The 21,542-nt window shown below is 38.5% G+C and overlaps 1 protein-coding gene across 2 annotated transcripts in view; it reads left to right on the top strand.

Annotated features, from left to right (window-relative positions):
- tsnare1 (T-SNARE Domain Containing 1) overlaps positions 1-21,542 on the top strand; it is a 250,202-nt gene that overhangs the window by 132,591 nt on the left and 96,069 nt on the right. For both annotated transcript variants that reach the window (XM_087837141.1, XM_035913745.2), the window contains exon 8: positions 2,929-3,078. In XM_087837141.1, coding sequence (XP_087693267.1) covers positions 2,929-3,078 — 150 coding nt within the window. The remainder of the gene's footprint in view (positions 1-2,928; positions 3,079-21,542) is intronic.

The following is a 21,542-nucleotide window of genomic DNA, read 5'->3' as shown; positions in this document are numbered from 1 at the left end:
GTTTTGGGAGCTTAGTTCTTGGGACATTCATTTCTGATATAGGCAAGGCAAGGCAAGTTTATTTGTATAGCACAATTCAACAGCAAGGTGATTCAAAGTGCTTTACAGAGACATTAGAAACAAAAACAAATAAAAAGCATGATTTAAAATTGATTAAAACAAACAAACAAACAAACAAACAAACAAAACAGTATATAAAATCAAAACAGATAAAATCAGAACAGTAGATAAAATCAGTAGTTAAAATGTAAGTTTTGAAATTTAAGCTTAAAAGTGTGGATTTGGTGCTTTATTCAAATGCAGCTGAGAATAAGTGAGTCTTCAACCTGGATTTAAATAAACTGAGTGTTTCAGCTGATCTGAGGCTAGCATTAGCATTTAGCTTCTTGTAATTCCATTTTATAAAAGTACAAGCTTCAAATTTTACAAACTTGTACAATTTTGTAATATTAGTGTGAACATTATCTTGTAAAGTAAGTTAAAAAAAATCTTTTGTTGTGAACATGTTTCTACTGCTGCAAATTGTTTGGGTAATTGGGGAGAAACTACAATGACATGTAGATGTATCACACATAGCTAAGAGGAAGCAGCTCTCTTTCTCACTCAATATCCACCAGGGTGTTTGAAGGTCTCAAACATGCTTTTTTGTTAAGCTGAAAGGAGAATGACTTGCAGTTTGAACTGGTTGAACAGTATTCTGCAAAGAACCATTGTTACTACACACACCCTGTAAAAAGCCATCTTATTTTTTTGCCCAAACAGAGAGATGACTCATGTGCATTAATGTTTTATGCCTCCCTGAAGGCCTATAACTAAGGTCTATTATTCTGCAAGCTTTAGAGATAAAGGGCTATGAAGGCAGCAAACTGTATAATACATTACACAACTTAAACTACATTCAATGTATAGCAGGAAGCTCTCTAATCAGTGCATATATTATGGAAGAACCAACTGGTCAAATATCATTTTATGTAACCACAACAACAATATTCTGACTTCTCTGCTGTACATGAAGTAGAAGACGTTAGTAGACAGGAAGTGATGAGAGGTACCCTGACGTTTGGAACGTCATCCATATACATGCAGAAAGTCACTTTTCAAACCAATGCAGATGTTATTGACTGTTTCCCACACACATCTTCAAATGAACATCATTATAGATGACCGGAATCAACAGCAGGGAGCTGTGTGAACGTTTCTACCTGTGTGTGAACTTGTGCAATAATGTGTCAGAATGATTGTCTTGAGAGTCCCTTTCCATCCATGTAATGTACTAATATATTCTGGGGTGTTATGTATGTGTGTGGAGGAGTGAACACCCAGAGTGTGCTAAGGAATGGTGAGTCACAACATGGCCAGTAGACAGAGTGCTGTGACTAAGCCTGAGTTAGTTCCTGTGCTCTGACCCACACCAGTCCCTCTACCATGAATTAGCTGTGCACTCAACCACACAAAGGTGAAACACATTAGCAATGCAAAAGAGTAAGCAGACCTCTCTCCGTGTCTCTCTCCTCTTCCCTTATGCTTTTGCTTGCACATGAAAGAAAATGTGTGCATGTACCACATGAAGCCTCAACATTCACGATCTCCACTAACACACAGCATATACTGATAATGGCTACACCACAGAAATGTTAACAAATTTGTACCAAAAAAAATTCATGTTTTTAACCAGAAGGTCAATCTGAAAAAAACATTAAAATGGCTACAACTGTTACTCTGATCAAGTCTGACAACTATCAACTATAACAGAAGTTATAGTAGAAGATTGGAGACTTTTGTGATTCATATACATGTATATGTCATAGTATTTGTATTTGTAGTATTTGTATTAGTATTAAAGTCCTTAGTCAACAGACCTCTCTGCATTGTTATTAATCTCTGTCTCTCTTCCACAGCATGTCTTTTATCCTGTCTTCCTTCTGTCACCCCAACCAGTCGCAGCAGATGGCCCCACCCCTCCCTGAGCCTGGTTCTGCCGGAGGTTTCTTCCTGTTAAAAGGGAGTTTTTCCTTCCCGCTGTCGCCAAAGTGCTTGCTCATAGGGGGTCATATGATTGTTGGGATTTTCTCTGTATGTATTAGTGTAGGGTCTGCCTTACAATATAAAGCGCCCTGAAGCGACTGATGTTGTGATTTGGCGTTATATAAATAAAATAAAATTTAATTGAATAAACCTTTGATGCAAAACACTGCTTATACAGTTTCTGTGATGTACACAAAGAGCAAAATACAGAAAAAATCTGCACTGATGCACTTGTAGCTGCTGATTTAAGAAAAGGAAAACTAGGGAGCCAAATGTACAGCTGGAGGTTTGCTAAAAGAAATTGATTTAATGGTTAGCTTAAAGTAGGTTATATAATAAATAGGTACATAAACGTAACATTAATTAATCGATTTTATTTGTCAGTGCATTTATATTTATATAGCACTAAATCACAATAACAATCACTTTATTGTGTTTTATATTGTTATATTGTACTGCAATAATAGAGAGAAAACCATAGCAATCTCCTTTCCCTCTATGAGCAAGCACTTGGTGACAGTGGGAAGAAAATCTCCCTTTTAACAGGAAGAAACCTCAGACAGAACCAGGTTCAAGAAGAGCAGCTTTCTGCTGAAAGTGGTTGGGGCCGATAGAGGGTAATAATGTTTAGCTAAAATATATTTTCACTGCTGTTCTTATATTTTATTCTGACACATATCACTAAAAAAACCCATCAAGCTCAGAGTCGGATTGTCCATGAATTTTAAGATGAGAGATAAAAGACAGCAGTAACTGGTAGTTGCTGTGATAATAAGTTGCTGCTACTTAATCAACAACCCGAGCACTTGTATTCCCAGGCAACAGACAAAGTAACTGCTCACTGTCTGAATTTTTGCTGTTACCTTTTAAATCTAATAAAAGAAAATGTCTTTGCTCTCGCAGAGTCCTCAGACTCCATCCAGTGAGCAGATAGAGGAGGGTCCACTGTTTGGAGCAGGCACAGAGGGAGGAGGTCAGGCTTTCCTGTCTGAGATCAGTGAGGAGGACGTGGAGGTGCTCCGTCAGAGAGAGGAGGCCTTGCTTCAGATTGAGGTAAGAACAGTGACATATCATCAGACACAGAGCTCGTATAGTTCTCCTACTCAAACACCTACTGGAACAATTCCAATCAGCTGATGGTCAATGAACAGCTCCACAGAAGCTGCTGGAGATTAGAAGCCTTACTTAACTATGACTGCACCACACGCCATCAAAAAAGAAAAGAAAAATGGTGTGCGCAGTTTCCACAGTCAGTATAGGTTGTGCTTGTAATCACCGCAGATGTGGTCCTGTGTACACATATGGACACTACTATAGCCACCGTCTCTTGCATCTTTCAGCAACTTTTTGCAGGCTGCCTGATTTTAAAGAGCTGTTTGTTGCACCGAAACTCTGCATTTTGTCGAGCTTATGAAGAAAAAAAAAGAACCCAGCTCAGCAGATCTGCACTGACACTCAGCTCCCCAGGTTTCAAAATATTATACAGCAGTGGAGAAAAATACAGGAAACCAATATATGTAGTAGGAGAGGTTATTTGTTCTTAAAGCAGAGCTCATTAGAGTGTTTTAAATTAACTGGTGTAATATAAGCTTACTAATGCTTTGGCTCGAGTCAAAAGAAAATAATGTGGTCATATTTCTCGGTGTTGTGTACATTGTAAAAATAAATAATCCAAACCAAAAATAAATTAGTCTGAGCATTGTGTGCAGTGTGTGTATCATTTCCTGATAGATATTATCTGATTAATCTGTGCTAGTGAACTTTACTGTTGTCCAAAAGTGAGCATCAGTGAGACAGTCTGTTGCACTGATTCACTGATGCTCTTTCATTACAACCAGCACACACTGCTGTGTACTTGGATTTATTCTCACATATGCCCTCACTGCAAATAGTCCCTTACAAATCCATTCTCCTGTGTTGTATGAGCGCCCCTTGTTTTAGGAAGTGCCTTCATTAAAAAACGAAAGTAATTGCCAATATAATAGAAGCAATAATGAGTCACTGTAGTGTCCAGTAATAGTGCTTTCACTTCCCGTGGTCAAGATTATCCAGCAAATGCCAGACTACCCACGTCCGTGATGAAATGGAAACAGGTATCTGAACAAAACTTGATCCAATTCCAAAACATTAATTTTACTTTCTCAATTGAAGAACAAACTGAAGGCAGAGAGAACCACAAATACGCAGCAACTGAAGGGAGGAAACACAGAATTTAAGTATTCCATGTTTTTTTATCTTCAAATAATTTTCACGCTGCTATTAAAAATAATCCATGTATATAAAATTGTTTATACATACAGTTTGAGCCTCTGAAAATGGGGTACAGTGTATTCAAAAGACTGTAATTGAAAAGTTTTGTTAAACCCACTGAATTAACCCTTAAGAGCCCAGACCTATTTCTACTTTCATGAAAATTACGGGGGTCTTATATCAAATGAATCATATATAACCAAGTCTCTAAGTGTAAAGGGGCAGTGACACCAGTGTCACTGTGGGTCCTTAAGGGTTAAAGCTGAAAGTCTGCAATCACATCAATCATATCTTAGCTGTTTGCACACTACCAGAGTGGAACGTATGAAACTAATAGTAAGCCTCTTTACTTATACTCCTAGGATTACTAAACTACTTGAACCGCAATGACAACTCATTTCCGTGTGCAGAAGTTATATGCAGTAAAAATTAAATATGCGGGCCATTTACTTTTAAAACAGCCACATACCTGAAATACCACAGCTGAAGAAAACACTCTCCAAAAAAACGATGAAGAAAAACAAATTAGGCATTTGTTTTCTTCAAATACTGCCTCCCAGGAGGCCAACACATGCCAAGTTAGTAACTAGAAACTCAAACAGGCTTCGTCTTCGTCTCCCACCTCCAAAAGCTTATTAGTATTTTGTCACAGTACACCCATGCTGCTGCAGGATATTGAATGCTGCCCAATTACTAAGGTGCTTATAGCCTTGTTTGTTCCCTTACCCAGGTAAAATGTGTATGGAATCATAATGCTCCTCAGCTAAAAAAAGTCAGCCACTCTGTTGCCAACACCCTTATCAATAATTGGGAAGATGCCCTTTCATTTGGGTGCTTATCCTGATTGCCAGTATCAGGTTAAGTGAAACTAGATAACAGAATGACACACTGGCTATGTTGAACTCACGTCATGGTAAAAGCCTCAGGTTGAGTGTTCAGTGCATTTTCAAAAAAGTATAGGGACTCAGAACATGCTCTTCAAAATTAGGGCAAATATCATCCTTGTTAGCTGCTAAATGCCACTGCTATGTTTGGCATCTCAAACTATTAAGCAGGTTATACAGGGTGGTGCCCACCGTGGTTTTAGGCGCCTTCTTGGTGGAACCCAGGTTAAAGCAATCAGGCTAAGACTATCGTAAAAAAGACTAGAAAATTAACAAAGAGATTGAAAATGATAGCAACAGACAATGGCCCTAACCCAGGAAGCACCTCACAAATCTGGTTTTCTGTTCAAGAAAGCAAGTGAACCTCCACTCTGAGTCAGTTACCACGGTAACAGACTGTGAACTAAACCTGCTCACTGGCAGGTTTTCTTCAACAAACTCTGACTTTCTCTCTGACTCCTCCCCTAATGCTGCCCGTGAAACAGCTGAGTGCCACTCGATAGACTGTGGGAGGCAGCTGAGGGGTACCTGCAGGCCAAGTAGAACATGTATAGTGCAGGAGGAATGCTGCTGATTTCAACTGAGGATATAGTCAAGCGTTACAAGGAATTCTTTGAGGACCTCTTCAATCCCACTGACATGTCGTCTGTGGAGCAGATTCTTTAAACATTAAAGGTTATCATCCCAAAGCCTAATAAAGGAGACAGGGAAATCACTGCAGTTTTTCAGCACATCAAAGTGAAGTTAATTTTGATTGAACAGGTATTCTTGGTATGTGTACTGTATTCTAGTCGCTAGCCTAATAGTATGTTCAACTGCTATACTGTGTTAATACATACAAAGCCTCACTATTTGGATGATTGACCACTGTAACCACTCGACCGGATGTTTTGGGAGACAAATCCATGCCTAATCCAGACCTTCCCAAAGTGTGGGGCCTGGGGGGGGCGCAGAGCCATGGCAAGGAAAAAAAAAAACCCAGATGCTTGGACACTGCTATCACGGGGCGCCCACAGAAACCCAAAGCAGGAGATGAAGCATCGCTGAATATGTTTCCAAACCAACTTCATTCTAAGCCAAAGATTAGAAAATATGTTGAAGCAAATCTTCCCTTTGGTTTCACCTGCACAAGTGCTGAGGTAGGTCTCCCCGACAGAATTAGTTTCCCCTGCGTCGGGAGCAGCGCTGGGCTGTTAATATCATGGACAAACAGTATCCCACATTCTTGATTTTTAGTTCACAAACACTTGTTGTAATGACTAATTACTCCTGACATTTTGGAGATGTTAGCTCTTTATACAGTAAAGTTACAGCAGGATACAAATAACATCAGGCTGATCCTGCCACGATTTGTTCCCCCGGTTCAAATCACGGACAAACAGGATCCTACAGTTGTTTACCTGTTTTGCACAGAGAGGCATTTTTTGAAAAATGTATTGACAGCGATGTTGAATATTATTACACAGAAAAAAAACCCAACTACAGTAAAATAATCACACCGTGTCGCCTCTGCCTTTCTAAATGGAGGGACAGTAACTGCGTGTAAAACCTGCAGACAGTCAGAATAACAGTATTTTGTCTCTATCATTCTGCAATTCATCTCATGTAAACAATAACGTGGCCACAGCGTGACGTGAACAAAGGCACATACTTTTGACGTTGCATGATGAACTCTGTATTCCTCGTCCACACGTCAAGGCAAAAAAAGAGTTTTAAAAAATCTCTGTTTTTGGTGATTTGAAACGCCGTTTACGTGGACGAAACAGCTGCGTTTTCAAAAATACCCGTGTAGGTGCGGACGCAGCGTAAATTAGTTAGTAGTTTATTTTATTACTACCTGTAATTTATTGCAGATTACTTGTATTTGCTTAATTGTTTACTAAATGTTTGAGGTGTGAAATAAATCGCAATGGAGCAAAATATGGGCGTGTGTGGTTGGAGGATGTGTTAGTGCGGGGGGGGGGGGGGGGGCATTTTTCATGTAAAACAAAGGGGGGCCCAGCAAAAAAAGTTTGGGAACCACTGGCCTAATCCATATACAGCTGTGACAAGTGTTGGGTATTATTTTAGTTAAATATTCAGATTCTCAGAAACTAGATTATACATTTCAAATAAACTCTTGTGAATTCAGGATTTTTTTCTTTGTTCTTTTCCTTAAAGCTTTTAGATATTCCAAACAGGTGATAGCCTAAAAAAAGGGATGGATGGCAACCAAACCTAAATCCTAATCCTAAATTTGATAGGTGGTGATATTTAGCAACCACAGTTTAATGTTTGTCTTAACTTAACCACACTAAGACTCATGATGTTGCTTTCTGGTCCTGAATAGGAATGGGAATCAAGAACTGGTTCTTGTCGCCTTGCCTTATTGGTTCCACTTGAACTTGCATTACCATCAGCTGGTTTCAGGTCATGTGTCAGAAGAGTAAAACAGTGATATGGTCTGCACTAGGGATATGGACAGTACTTGGTAAAGCTGAGTCAATGCTGACCCAGTCTGATCATCAGCAGGTAAAAAAGGCAGCGATGAACAGTCAGGCTGCAGCCTTCATTTCTAAAGTAGAACCACTGTGATGATCGCTTTGAAGTCTCTGTGTTGGTTTTCATCTTTGCCTTGTGCTGTCAGCTTTGTGTTCGTACTTAAATACTAAGAGAAAGATCACATGTGTGTTGTCATTAGGATAGGGTTGTCTGTTGGTGTCTGGGAGTGGTAGTTATGAGACAATATGTTTCGTATGTAACGTAACGAGAAGCGTAAAGAATTGCTTTCCCTGGCAAGTAAGTAAGTAATGTATGGCATTACTTTCAAGTAACCTTTTCTTTGTAATATGTGTAATAGTCTATTTCTTTGTGTAATGAGTACAACACTGATCATAGCATGAATGAATGGGGCGATCGTGGCTCAAAGAGTTGGCAGTTCGTCTTGTAACCGGAAGGTTGCCGGTTCGAGCCCCGGCTTGGACAGTCTCAGTCGTTGTGTCCTTGGGCAAGACACTTCACCTACCGCCTACTGGTGATGGCCAGAGGGGCCGATGGCGCGATATGGCAGCCTCGCTTCTGTCAGTCTGCCCCAGGGCAGCTGTGGCTTCAACTGTAGCCTCCACCAGTGTGTGAATGTGAGAGTGAATGAATAATGGAATTGTGCAGCGCTTTGAGGGCCACGAAAAGCGCTGTATAAATGCAATCCATTGTTATTATTATTACAAGGGGGGGGGATACCTACAGCATGCTTAAGCAATGGTGGTGATTCTTGAAGCAGAGCCAGTGAGAACTCAATGAGAATTGATACGTAATATCAATAATAGAATCGGAATCGCTTGACACTAGGGATGCAACGATACCAATTTTTACAAACCGATACTTGGATCTGAGTACTTGCCGATACAGAGCACAAAAACCGATACTTTTACCACACACACACACACACACACACACACACACACAAATGCAATGAATTGGAAGACAGGTTTTATTTTATTCTCTGCCGATAAAAAATAAAATCTTAATAAAAATGACCACAAAAAAATTTCAAGTGAAAAATAAGCACTTCTGTTAAATTATTGCAGAGTCTCCACATTGTAATTTAACAAAATATCACTGAACTATTGGCACTGTCTCGAGCTTTCAGAATAATAAATAAACACTTGTTTGGAATAAAATAAATACAAATTAGTTTTGAGAATAAAATAAACTTTTAAATTATTGCAGAGTGTCCATATTGTAAACAAACAAACAAAATAACGAAAGTATTTGGCATTGACGAACTCCTCATCTGCCCGTGGATCATCAGTCCACTGCGCCGTTAAACTGAGGACTGACATCGCGCACACACTGCTTGTCTTTACCTCTTTAGAAAGTTTTGGCACCATTATCTCCCTGATGTATGGGCAGTTGGGAATTTCATATCGCAGCTCGAGTATGCTGCGAAGACGGTGCAATCCTATGTTTTCCACGGCCAGCATTGGCTGGTCATCCAGAGCGACAAAATGAGTCAGAGCCTCTGTTATTTTAACTGCCCGTGGATTTTCTCTTGACATTTTTCATCACTTTTCCAAAACCTGAGTTAAAGTTGGCTGTTCCACACTGCTGACATTTTGTTTAGCCTAGCTACAGCAGCCTCCAGTTTCTCTTTTTTATCTGGAGCCGCCAGTCTAACTCGCCTAACCCTGTGCCTGTTTAGTGCGAGATGTCCCCCTAGTGGTCAATCTAAAAAACTACAACAGAAATGACAATCCACCTTCTGATTAATGAAATAAGTTAGTATCGGTTCATGGTATCGGTTAACTTTTACGAGTTACACATGTGAGTTTACACACACATTTTACAGTATCGGCCCCGATACCCGATACCAGTATCGGTATCTGCTCTGCTCTGAACGGATAATTGGAGGTGAGCTTCCCTCCCTCCAGGACATCTACAGGAAGCGGTGCCTGAGGAAAGCGGGGAGCATCATCAAGGACTCCAGTCACCGCAGTCATAAACTGTTCAGACTACTTCCATCAGGAAGGAGGTTCTGCAGCATCCGGTCCCGTACCAGCAGACTGAGAGACAGCTTTTTCCACCAGGCCATTAGACTGCTGAACACTTCATAGACACTTCACCTTCACTACTGGAACTTCAACATTATGCACTACATACTGTATATAAATGCCACTTGTTTTGCACAATATCCAACTACAAACCTCTGTATATTTTATATATTTTATTTTATTGTTTTACTCTATTTAATTTGTAAAATATGTACACAAACACACACACACGTAGACATAAAACATATTTAGTATACACATCCAGTAATGCATATACTATTATATATTGTACATATATTTACTGGTCTCAGATTTAGCCATTCTTATATTTTGCTTGTTTTACGTTATTGTATTTTTGCACAACTCTGTTGCTTGTGAAGCTCGCACACAAGAATTTCACTCACATGTACTGTACCAGTGTACCTGCACATGTGATGTGACAATAAAAGTGATTTGATTTAAATTCTTGTCAATTTCCATCCTGAATGTTGTGCTACCGCCATCCACCCAGCCACCTCTGCATGATTTCCATGAATCCCATTACATACGCTTCCCACACTAGAGAATTATTGCAGAAGAAAACAATGCACTAAGTAATACTAAACACTCACTCCACCAGTTGTGATTTGTATGTTTTGACAAGAATCCTGATGTGAGGGGCTTACTGAACAGTCCTCTCTGGTTGTACACAATCTGCTGTTCAAACTTTTGAAGACATTGTAAAACTTCACGAGCAATCTCAGAAGCATATGGCTGAATGATAGAAGATAGAAGCCCGGCACATGCCGCAGCAGTCAGCTTTTAAATTCACAAGCCTTTATGTGACAGTCCAGCCTCAGATGGCAGCTTGCCGTCCAGCAGTTTGAAGAATAATGATAATGTTTTAGGAGCACTTTGCGGTATAATGAAGATGTATCTCTGTGCCCAGTCAGAGCTGTTTGAACTTCATCAATGTTTCAAATCAGCTAATCCAACCGCAGGAGCTGAAGCCTGAATAGGGACAAAAAAAGCAAGCGCATCAATCTCTCTCTGCAGAGTGACACACAGTGAAAGAGCTGCCGCACGAATGACAGCTTCATTTCAGCACTGCAGCAGAGATGGGCCGGGCAGATGATTGGTGTTCAGACAGGGTCGTCTGGTCCTCGCTTCAGTTATAGCAGCATGGATAAATGTCATCGTCAGCACTTAGGCAGGTGCTGAGGGGCTTGACGCTGTTTCTTTGGGAAAAGCGATAGCATCTGACAATGTGTTTTTTCACCTCCACACCACCCTTCTCGCCTCGATCCTTTCAGTCCAAACATTCTACCCGAACATCCTTCCATACCACTAAACCAGTAGTGTTTGCTGTGAGTCCCAACATGCCACTTTTTTTTTAAATGGCTTTACTCCCAGAGGAGCCATGTCTGTCATCGTTATCGCCTCTCTCTTTCTCTCTCTCTCTGGGAAAGGTTTGTGGTTCTGAGGTTAATTTTGTACTCCTCAGAGACTCAATGTGCCATATATGCGCGCTCTGCTGAGGCCTCCTGGCTGCAGCTGTGATCCTGATGCACTGACTAGAAGCTACAGAAGTCTTCCTGTCAGCTTTGCTCTCCAAGTCCATTAATGGCTCTCGTACTTTTAATTCCTTAATATCAAGCAGGTCAATGGCAGATAAAGTTAGAGCTGGGATTTGGAATATCCAAATCTGCAAAACTGTCATTTGAAAATGTCTGAAAGATAACATCATCAGGTTTCCTAAAATGTTCATAGAAAATCAGCCTTAACTGGAAAAAGTGTGTCGAAAACTATAACAGTAAAATCTTAGTTAGCTGGATGATTAATAACCAAGACAACCAGGAGATGATGTTCATTCACATAACATATGACACATAAAAATAAAGAAAACACAAGGATTTCAAAAAAACATCTTTACTTTGTGGGGTGGTTGTAGCTCAGGTGGCAGAGTGGATCAGCCACTAACCAGAAGGTCGGTGGTTCGATTCCCGGCTGCTCCAGTCTGCATGCCAAATATCCTTGGGCCCCATGTTGCTCTCCGATGTATCCATCGGAGTGTGAATGTGTACGAATGTTAGATGCTTAGCACTTAAGCTTAGAAGTGCTTGTGTAAATGGGTGTGATTGGGTGAATGAAATAGCTGTATAAAGTTCTTTGAGTGCTCGGACAGAGTAGAAAAGTGCTATATAAGAACCAGTCCATTTACCCTTTACTTTATCTGACAATGAAGACCTTGTGTTTAGAAAAATGCTGCGAACACCAGACAACATGAAGGCAGGGATGAGATGCAAAAGGCACAGGTGAGTCCAGTTCAAACAAAGCATCACAATATAATTGTATAATAATATAAAAAATATAAATGTAATTTATAACAGAATCATGGAACAATACATAAAGACCACACACAAATATCCATTCATCCCTTTATCCAAGTCAGGCTCATTACATATATCAATCAGGTCAATTTAATTCATTTCAGCTCAATGTAATATGATCGATAAACAACTATACATCTTATGCACGTGTGTGCGTGCATCAAAGTCATATAAATTGGGCAGGCAGATATACCACATCTCCTTCTTCTTGGACTATTTTTTTAATTTTGAGATGTAGTTTAACTTATTGAAAGTTTGGAACTGGACTTGGTTACTAATTTACAACCTCACCTGTCAAGCAAAAATCACATGTTCTGTGTTAGTTGTGTTATTACGAGGTTGTGGAGTCTATGCTTAATCTCAGGTTAGAATCTGTCTCTGCTGATTAATCAAGTGCAATCTGAATATCACACCTGAAGAAGCAGTGGAAAAAAAGGTCCACAGCAAAGTGTTTCTGTCTTATTGATGCATCCTCAGGACAATCCATCCACATAGTTACACTTCAGAAACTGTGGAAAGACCCTCAGATAAATCAGTTCAGCGGGCAAACAAGACTTTAATGGTTGGCGCAGAAAGTGTCTGAGAGAATTTGGTTTATTAGCAAAAACATCTGTTATTAACCACCATCAAAGGTGCATTGATTTTCCCGTCTTTATAGACTGATGTTTCTAACATGATGGAAGATCATCTAGTGTGGGTCAACAGATAAAAAGAAGATTGCTCTCTATGAAATCTGTTTGCGTCTCACTGCACACATTAAATTCCTTTTAACATTTTTCCATTACTGTAAAATTGGGAATCAGAATAACACGATAACTGTCACAGCAGATAAACTATGGTATTATTTCTGATATACAGTGAAAATGCCATACAACAACAAACCACATTAAAATAGTTCAGCTAGTTCTGACATGTTGCTGAAATTGATTCAACTACTGATGAGAAAAATCCCTTCAAATAATATACAGATAGATAATATAGAAAAAAATGATATGATATTTCATTAAATTTTAATTAAATGATAATAAAGTAGATCATTACATTAAAAAAAATCTAACAATTCCAAATATTTTCTCTTTTTTTTAATTAACTGTCATAACTACATTCACCACAACTGAACAATTACAGGTCTGCTCTGCCCTTCCTGAAGTCCAAAATAAGTTCCTCACAAAAACTAAAGAACTTATTTTGGACTTCAGGAAGGGCAGAGCAGACCCGGCCCCACTCTACATTCACGGGAACTGTGTAGAGAGGGTACACTCCATGAGGTTTCTGGGCGTGCAGATCTCTGATGATCTCTCCTGGACTGCAAATACCACGGCGGTGGTAAAAAAGGCCCAGCAGTGTCTCCATTTTTTGAGAGTGCTCAGGAGGAACAACCTGGAGGAGAGGCTGCTGGTGACATTCTATAGAGCCACCATAGAGAGCATCCTAACGTACGGCATAACAACATGGTATGCAGGGTGCTCAGTTGCAGACAGGAAAGGACTGCAGAGGGTCATCAACACAGCCCAGAAGATCACTGGCTGCTCTCTGCCCAGTCTGGAGGCCATTGCAAACTCCCGATGCCTCAGCAGAGCTGGCAATATCATTAAGGACTACTCTCACCCCAGTAATCAACTGTTTGAACTATTACCGTCAGGCCGACGGTACAGGTCACATAAAACCAGGACAAACAGATTCAGGGATAGCTTCTTTCCCAGAGCTATCACCGTAGTAAATAAGCACAAAACTATTGAACCTGCTTAACTATACTTGCCATTGTCACTATTCATACTATAATTATGTTATGCTGCTATCCTGTATATATCGTAGTTATTATTGTCTGAGTACTTCGGTTGTTTTATTGTACCTTTTATATTTTACATCTATATTTATTATTGCATTTTGCACCAAGGGAGTGGCACTCCAATTTCGTTGTACTTTGTACAATGACAATAAAGGCTATTCTATTCTATTCTATTCTATTCTATTCTATTCATATTTAAAAGAAGACTATACAATTAAGACTGTTGTAAGGATTGGCAACTCAAAAAACCTTGGAATAGTTGAAATGACACTAAAAAAGAAAATACATTAGAAATCAGATTCATGATGTACGTCCCCAAAGTCAGAAGGGGACAGAAAATTCCACATCAGTCTTTGTGGGGTCTTTCAATGGGCCCGCCATACACAATATGTCACCAATAAAAAGAGGATTTCTTTAAAGATTTTTTGGTATATATACTAGAAATTGAATTTGCTTATCTTTCAGTTAAGTACAAAATTCTACTCTACATACCTTGAAGGAATCTCACACTTCCACCAAAGTCAGTCAGATGAATGAATGTTGAATGATGAAGTTAACCTCTGTGCCCACAAGTATTAAGTTCTACCATCATCTGTTCTCTGTTTAAGCTGATTTGATCGAGTGTAGACACGGGGTACTGATAAGTGCTGATCATGCATTAGAAACTTTTTGGGATGGGGCTAGACTATAAAAGGTAACTTTAACTGTTCTGGGTGCTGAGCATACCCACAGTTATTTCCACAGCAATCTGGCCAGCAGTTACCATAATGTTAAGTGTTGGTGTGAGCCAAAATGTTGGGTGAACAGATGGACAGGTCTACTGATTCCAGGGCCATTGCTTGTGTAGAGAAGCTCTTGAACAGAGACAGGAGTGAATATCATTTGTTGCCTTCATCCTTTTGTTCTGAAAAAAAAAAAGGGGAAGCAGATTGAGCCTCAGCAGACTCCTTGTTGACCTTCAGGTCCTGCTGCTGGCATTCACATTGTTCAGGAATGTCTAGTCCTTGGGCTACTGCCAAGACGAGACATGATTTTACATTTATAAACAGTTTATTTAGTCACAGCGAAAAAAATAGAGATGTCTCTCATGGACTAAATGTTGTAAAAAGGTCATTTTTTCCCCTCTTCCTCCCCCCTTTTCTCACCAGCAGGCGTGCACGTAAATCTGCTTAACAGTTTTTCTGCTGCGGCAATGACACTGTGTCCTGTTGCCCAATGCCTTTAGACTCGGGTGGTAGATGTGGAGAGAGTTTCATATCAGCATTAAGCACACGTATCAAAGACAGTGAGAGTGGGATAGGCAGGGATGTTTTAGTGTCACAGAAAATACCAGATCCACTATTTGTCCTTCATCTAAGCTACTTGTATCTTCAATATCTTTACATAACAGTGCTTCTTATAATCCACCTGATGATTACAGTGTCTTATTGGCGTAACTCTTTTTACTCAGAAGTCAGCTTTAGCTGACTGGAGAAATAAACTCGTTGGGCCAAAATTCCTTTAGTCTTGTTCAAAACATCAGAATTGGAGTCAAATTTGAGACTCCAACATATAGTTTTTTCTCAAGATCCATAACCAAAAAAAGTCATCCAAATAATGTTGGTCTTTTAGCAGGGACACATAAACATATTCATTTTGACAGTGTTTTAAATTAATTCATAAAAACTTTAACTCCTACTAAAATTAACATCCCATAAAAATACTGAAATTTTCTCTCATCAAAATGGACGTTTTTCTAGAGCTCCATATATACTGGTCAGCTACATTTTAGCCTGATCAAAAGTTTAAAACCACTTGAAAAAAGGCAAAAAAATCATATTTTGCATGGTTGGACCTTAACAAGATTCCAAGTTCAGCTTCAACATGCAACAAGAAGAAATGGGAGTGAGACAAAACATTTTTTGAGCGTGCAATTTATTGAAAACAATGCCTAAACTGAAGCAGGCTGTTTTACAGCGAGCCAGCCATTTTGATCAGTACAGATCTTATACAGTCAAAACAAGCCACTATCAACAAAAATGCATCTGCACTGGATGAAATGGGTAATGAACAGATCCAGAAATGATAGGATCCAAAATGTATCTGGGTTAGTATCTGCACCACGCACATTTAGACTGACTGGCATTCCTCTGAAAAATCGACTTTAATCATTAGCTAACACACGTATTAGCAAGCTAATGCTACCAAGCTTGTGTTTGTTACGCATGCTTGCAGATGCAGTTTGTACAAATGTATAATTCCTCCAATAAATGCAATCACACTTGATAAAACTAGCTATAAAAATCTGTGTGTGTGTGTGTGTGTGTGTGGGGGGGGGGAGACTATAACCCCAGAGTAAACACAGGCAGCTTTCTCTTTTTAATTCATCCAATCTGGCACCAAAGTGTTGCAATTTCTTTAAAATTTTACATGCAATGGAACAGTGCACATGTGGATTGTTGATATTTAATACAAATATCTGAAATTATTACTAAACTGAGGTAATTTAGATTGTGGAATCATATCATCATAACAGTAATGTTAATCTAGTATGCTTTAAAAATGCCTGCATTGTCCCCCAGTCATTCCAGGAATATTTCCTCTTATATATCTGTATTTGTTCTTTCGGGATTCTAAGCACAGGACCAACATTACACACAGCACTGATGAAGTCTTTACTGTCCTACATTTAGCAGCCTTTTTTTTTTAGATACACATGTTAAACTGCTAATTGATATAAATACTCCAAAATACAGAATAGCTCCTGTGAGCCTCCCACATTACATGTCAGATATAACATCTCAAATATAAAAATTTGTAACATAAGATTTTTTGTTTTGCTTTTGTTGATACATGCCTATTATAATTGTTAAACATATTTATTCAACATAAACACAAAGAACAGTAATTATCGACAGGAAATTATGTCCCACCCCATATGGAAAAGAAATAGTAAAAACTTATAAAAGACTTGCATAAGATGTGGCCTACTTCATATAGTGAATAATAGAAGGCTTATATGATTTACTCATGAAAGTGGCCACTTTCTCATTACTTTCATATATTGTTTTAGTATCCAAAACATACAAGTTTCATTTATATAATTTTTGTAGGGATCTTATATCTGTTTTCACTCTTGTATGCTTTTCATACAAGTTTCACACAAGACAGATACAAACTTTATAAGATTTATAAATCTTTTCCATATGGGACGACATATTTGCAACACTGAAACACATTTAGTCTGGAATAGGAACAGACAAAAGTGACATGACAAGGATGTGACATAATCAACTACCACTACTCTAATTTTAACCATGTTACCATACCATTTTTGATTAAATAATCATAAATCTAAATAATTGCTCACAAGCGTCTAATCTGTTGCCTTTGTGAATGGTTTAAGAACAGTGTATTTGAGCAAAGACTTGAAAATATATACTGAAATCACTAAATAGCATCTGACTATTGAAGCGTTAAGGTATTGTAGATTTTGAAAGTTGCGTAAATTAACATGTTAACTCTTAACTGAAATTGAATGAGTATTCAATAGGAGGACTTATTTTTCAAGAATTTATTAAAAATATATTTTTTAAATCTATGTTTTGGGGTTCTTGAGTACTGGTGACAGGATTGTGCCAAGCATAGCACACAAAACCTAAAATATGTCACGAGGCTCATCTAAACTGATTTCTCGAATATGACAATGAGTTCATTGTAATCAAACACTCCAGGGGAGCAACTTTGTGAAGTGGTGATGATTTGCCTCATGTATATGAGGCCAGAAAAAAAAAGCAAGATGTACCTAATAAAGTGTCTCTGAATTTGTATAGTAAACAAACTGTTATTGTTATTGGAAATCACACATCACTTATGTGAGGGGAAAGTTAGCACGGGGCATTGCTGTCTTGGGGAAAGTAAAACAATTTCTGGATAGGAAAACATTGTATATGTTATATTGTGCTTTGCTATCACCATACATGAGTTATTGTGTAGAGGTTTGGGGAAATACATATAAAAGTAATATTCAGACTATAATCATAATGCAGAAAAGGGCCATTAGACTAATAAATCAGGAGGGGTAAGGGCTCACACAAACACACTCTTTATTAGGACGCAAGCTATAAAATTCCAGAATCTGGTGAAGTTTAAAACAGTGCAAATAATATATAAGGCAAGGAAAGGGATGCTCCCAATCAAAATAAGTAAATGGTTCTTAGAAAGAGAAGGGAGGTATAATTTTAGAGGGAAGTGGAATTTAAAATTACAAAGAGTAAGAACAACATTGAAAAGGATATCTATTTCAATAGCAGGAGTTAAATTCTGGAATGAGTTAAAAGAAGAAATAAAGGTCAGTAGTGATATAAACCAGTTTAAAATAAAACTCAAAAAATAAATTTAAAATAAGTATAAGAATGAAGAAAATGCAATTAACCCAAGACAGCAGTCAAACTGATGTTTATTTTCTTCTGCAAATTAGCAAATCTAAATATAGTTTTAGTTGAACATGAGAAAATATTTTTTTGTGATGTTATGTTCTAAGTTGAAGGCATTGTATACTTTTTTGTTGTTCAAATTTAGATGATGAGGATGTAAACCTGAAGGGGCTAAATAAGTATATACTTCTGCCTACTCCTTTTCAAACAACTGCATGGAAAGATTTTATGAAACGTTGGTGAACGTGTATGTTTGAAATAAAAATGAACTGAACTGAACTGAACTGTTACTGTTGTGAACCCTCACATCTTACACAGCTAAAGTTTCAAATAATAAGAAGTGATGCTTCTTCTAAGCCTCCACACCGAAGCACACAATCACTGCGTAGAAGACGATAAAGACACGATTCAGGTGAATTGAGGTAATATACTGGAGAAGTCTACAGGTTTCACATTAGATATGTAAAACCCAAAAATCATAAAAGCTACATAAGGAATCAGGGCACTTCTCAGGGCCACACGACTTCTCCTGATGTAGTGAGGGTGGAGGTAAAGAGGTCCATCTTTCTCAGCATGGAACGCTCATTTGCTGATGTTAAGAAAACAAGACTTGTTTTGAACCATCTTCTCTCTGTGTTGATAGGATAACTCGTCAGTAACCATCTGAATGCAAGTACCAAGGTTATTATCGTTAACGAAAACTAACGAAATAACGAAAACTAGAAGTGAAAAAACATTTTCGTTAACGGAAATAAAAATAAAAACAAAAAAAGGAAAACTAACTAAAACTGGAATGAGTGTTCACAAAACTAACTAAAATTAACTGAATTTATAGCAAAAATGTGTTTAGTTTTCATTGATGTGTGCGTGTCATACAAGAGTCAAGGGTGAAGATGAAGTTTAGTTTACAGATTTTTTTCTTGCTGTGTCTCATTATGCCAGCAGGTGGCAGCACGTTAGTCGAGTCGTCTGTGTCGCTGCTCCGTCCACGCGCAGAATCATGTCAGGAAAAGTCGGGAGCCAGAGTCCAATTTGGGATTACTTTGAATATGACTGTGTTTTGGATAAAGCAAGTGTCTTGTAGTGGAAAGAGACAAATTATGAGGGACATGTCTAAAGGGAAAAAAATCCCACAAACCTTAAAGTGCACTTGAAAAGCTCACACAAGAAGGCTAACCTAGCTTAGCTTGAGAAGGTAAGGGAGCACACTCAACCCTCATCCCCAGAAAACAGAAGCTAACCCCAGGCAAGGCAGCGTGATGCATCCCGAGACAACAGGACGGGGATATCTACACAACTGTGTGAGTCAATTACCTTCAAAAAGTTTATCAATTCACTTGAACCAAAATTACGAACACCTGGTGCTGCGAGAGTTAATAGTCTCATTGGGGCCACGATATACATTTTATAGTTGCCTGGTATCAATGGTTGTTCATCTGCCTTTATTTATTTATTTAAAGAACCCATAGGTGGGAATGTGAGTTGTCTGTCTCTGCATGTTAGCCCTGCGACAGACAGGCGACCTGTCCAGGGTGCAGTATGGTAGCTGGAATAGCAACATACCCAAGGATGAGCAGAATGACTGATATGATGAAACTGGGATTTTGTTACACTTAATTATTGCAAACACAACTAAAACTATAACTGAAACTAATCAAAACTAAACTGAAACTAAGGATTTTCAAAAAAATAAAAACTAAACTAAAATAGCAAACAATTGGTAAAAACTAATTAAAACTGATATAAAATTGAAAATCTGAAGTCAAAACTAAATAAAAATAAAAACTAATGAAAATTGCAAAACTATTAAAACCCTGGCAAGTACTCCTCCCTCTCACTGTATGAATCTACAGCATCTAACACTAAACACTTACCTCTGTTGTTGTTCTCTTTGAGACTTAATCTGATAAGATGTCTGGATTTTTACATTAAAATGCTTCGTTGCTTTATCTGAGTTAATTTAAGGACTCAGACTTATCTATCTACAGGGCTGATTGGGAGCGTGAAGTCACACCAAACTGCTCAGCTTGTGAATTGTGAGTTGGTCAGCGAGAACAAAAGGAATCAGAAATGACAAGCGTTGACAGAGAACAATGACTAATGTGCCTGTGGAGAGTAGATACGTCATCAAATGCTGCCAAATCACAACTGACATGACAGAGTCTGCTGATGTGCTCCGTAAACCAGACTACACCTGACAAAATGCAACTGACACTCTAAAACATAATAACGTAACACTGGTCTGGTTGGCTCGTAGTGCTGCCATGAAATTAAGAAAATACATTTTCTGTGGCCATCTTACAACATTAGTTTGAATAAAAAATAACAGAAGTTATTGAAGCTTTTAATAAGAATAAATTCTCATGGTTACATGTTTTGGAAGAATAAGTTAAAATGGTGCCTTTGACAGCGTTAGACAACATATAAAAGCTAGATGTGGCCGATCAGTGTCTTTGGACAGGACAATTTAAGGCCTCAACATTAGCATTTTGGTTACTGCCATGATGTTTTTTTAGACGTAAGACTTGACCGTAACAAAATGGTGTCATCAAGTTTAAGTCACAGTCTATGTCCAAGAATTGTATAGCTGCAATGCGCAAACGCAGGTGTAGCCCAGCTAGGAAAAAAGAGCAGTGGAAAGTAGTTTTTTTGGTGTATGATGTAAACAATTTAGTCATTTCTTTCTTTTTTTGTTTAAAGGAAGATGTGGACAAATAAGATTATCTGTTGTCGTTTAACTTGGCCAATCAGCAATGAGCTCCCAGCGACCCTTGCTGTTGACCTTGATCACATGACTTTGTGTAGTTGCCATTTTGTTCCTGTTCATACAATGCCATGTGCCAGAGAAACTAATGTTTCCGAAGTCGAATTGCTAGGAGTTGCAAGTGAATCTGCTGCAGTTTTTTTTGGTCGGTCAGAGTTTCACCCTGTCATCGGTCAGGTTTTTTTTGTTATCTGGTAAAAGACTCGACGGACCCAGTCTGAAGCAAGCCCTCATTGAGGAGCAGCGATTCCACAGTTAACTGGATGGCAAGCCAACCCAAAAGTTAACAGGATTTGCTGAGGTTTTATTGAAGCCAAAGTTTAGTTCCCATTGAAACTTCAGATACCTGCAGGACTGCAAACGTTAAACAAACTGAACGGGCCCCAACGATCCATCAGTTACCAGACATTATTCACTCATACATTTGACTCAGAGAAAGCTGTATGCACGCACTTTTATTTAGTTTGTTATTTTGGGGTGAAATATTTTGTATTTTATTTTATTGCTTTCATTACAT

This window comes from Neolamprologus brichardi, unplaced genomic scaffold, assembly GCF_056152115.1.
Source record: "Neolamprologus brichardi isolate AB-2024 unplaced genomic scaffold, ASM5615211v1 NODE_ptg000008l+_length_2720982_cov_1, whole genome shotgun sequence".
Taxonomy (NCBI): Eukaryota; Metazoa; Chordata; class Actinopteri; order Cichliformes; family Cichlidae; genus Neolamprologus; species Neolamprologus brichardi.
Note: the sequence above shows the minus strand (reverse complement) of the source record. Positions and strands in the feature narration are given on the sequence as shown.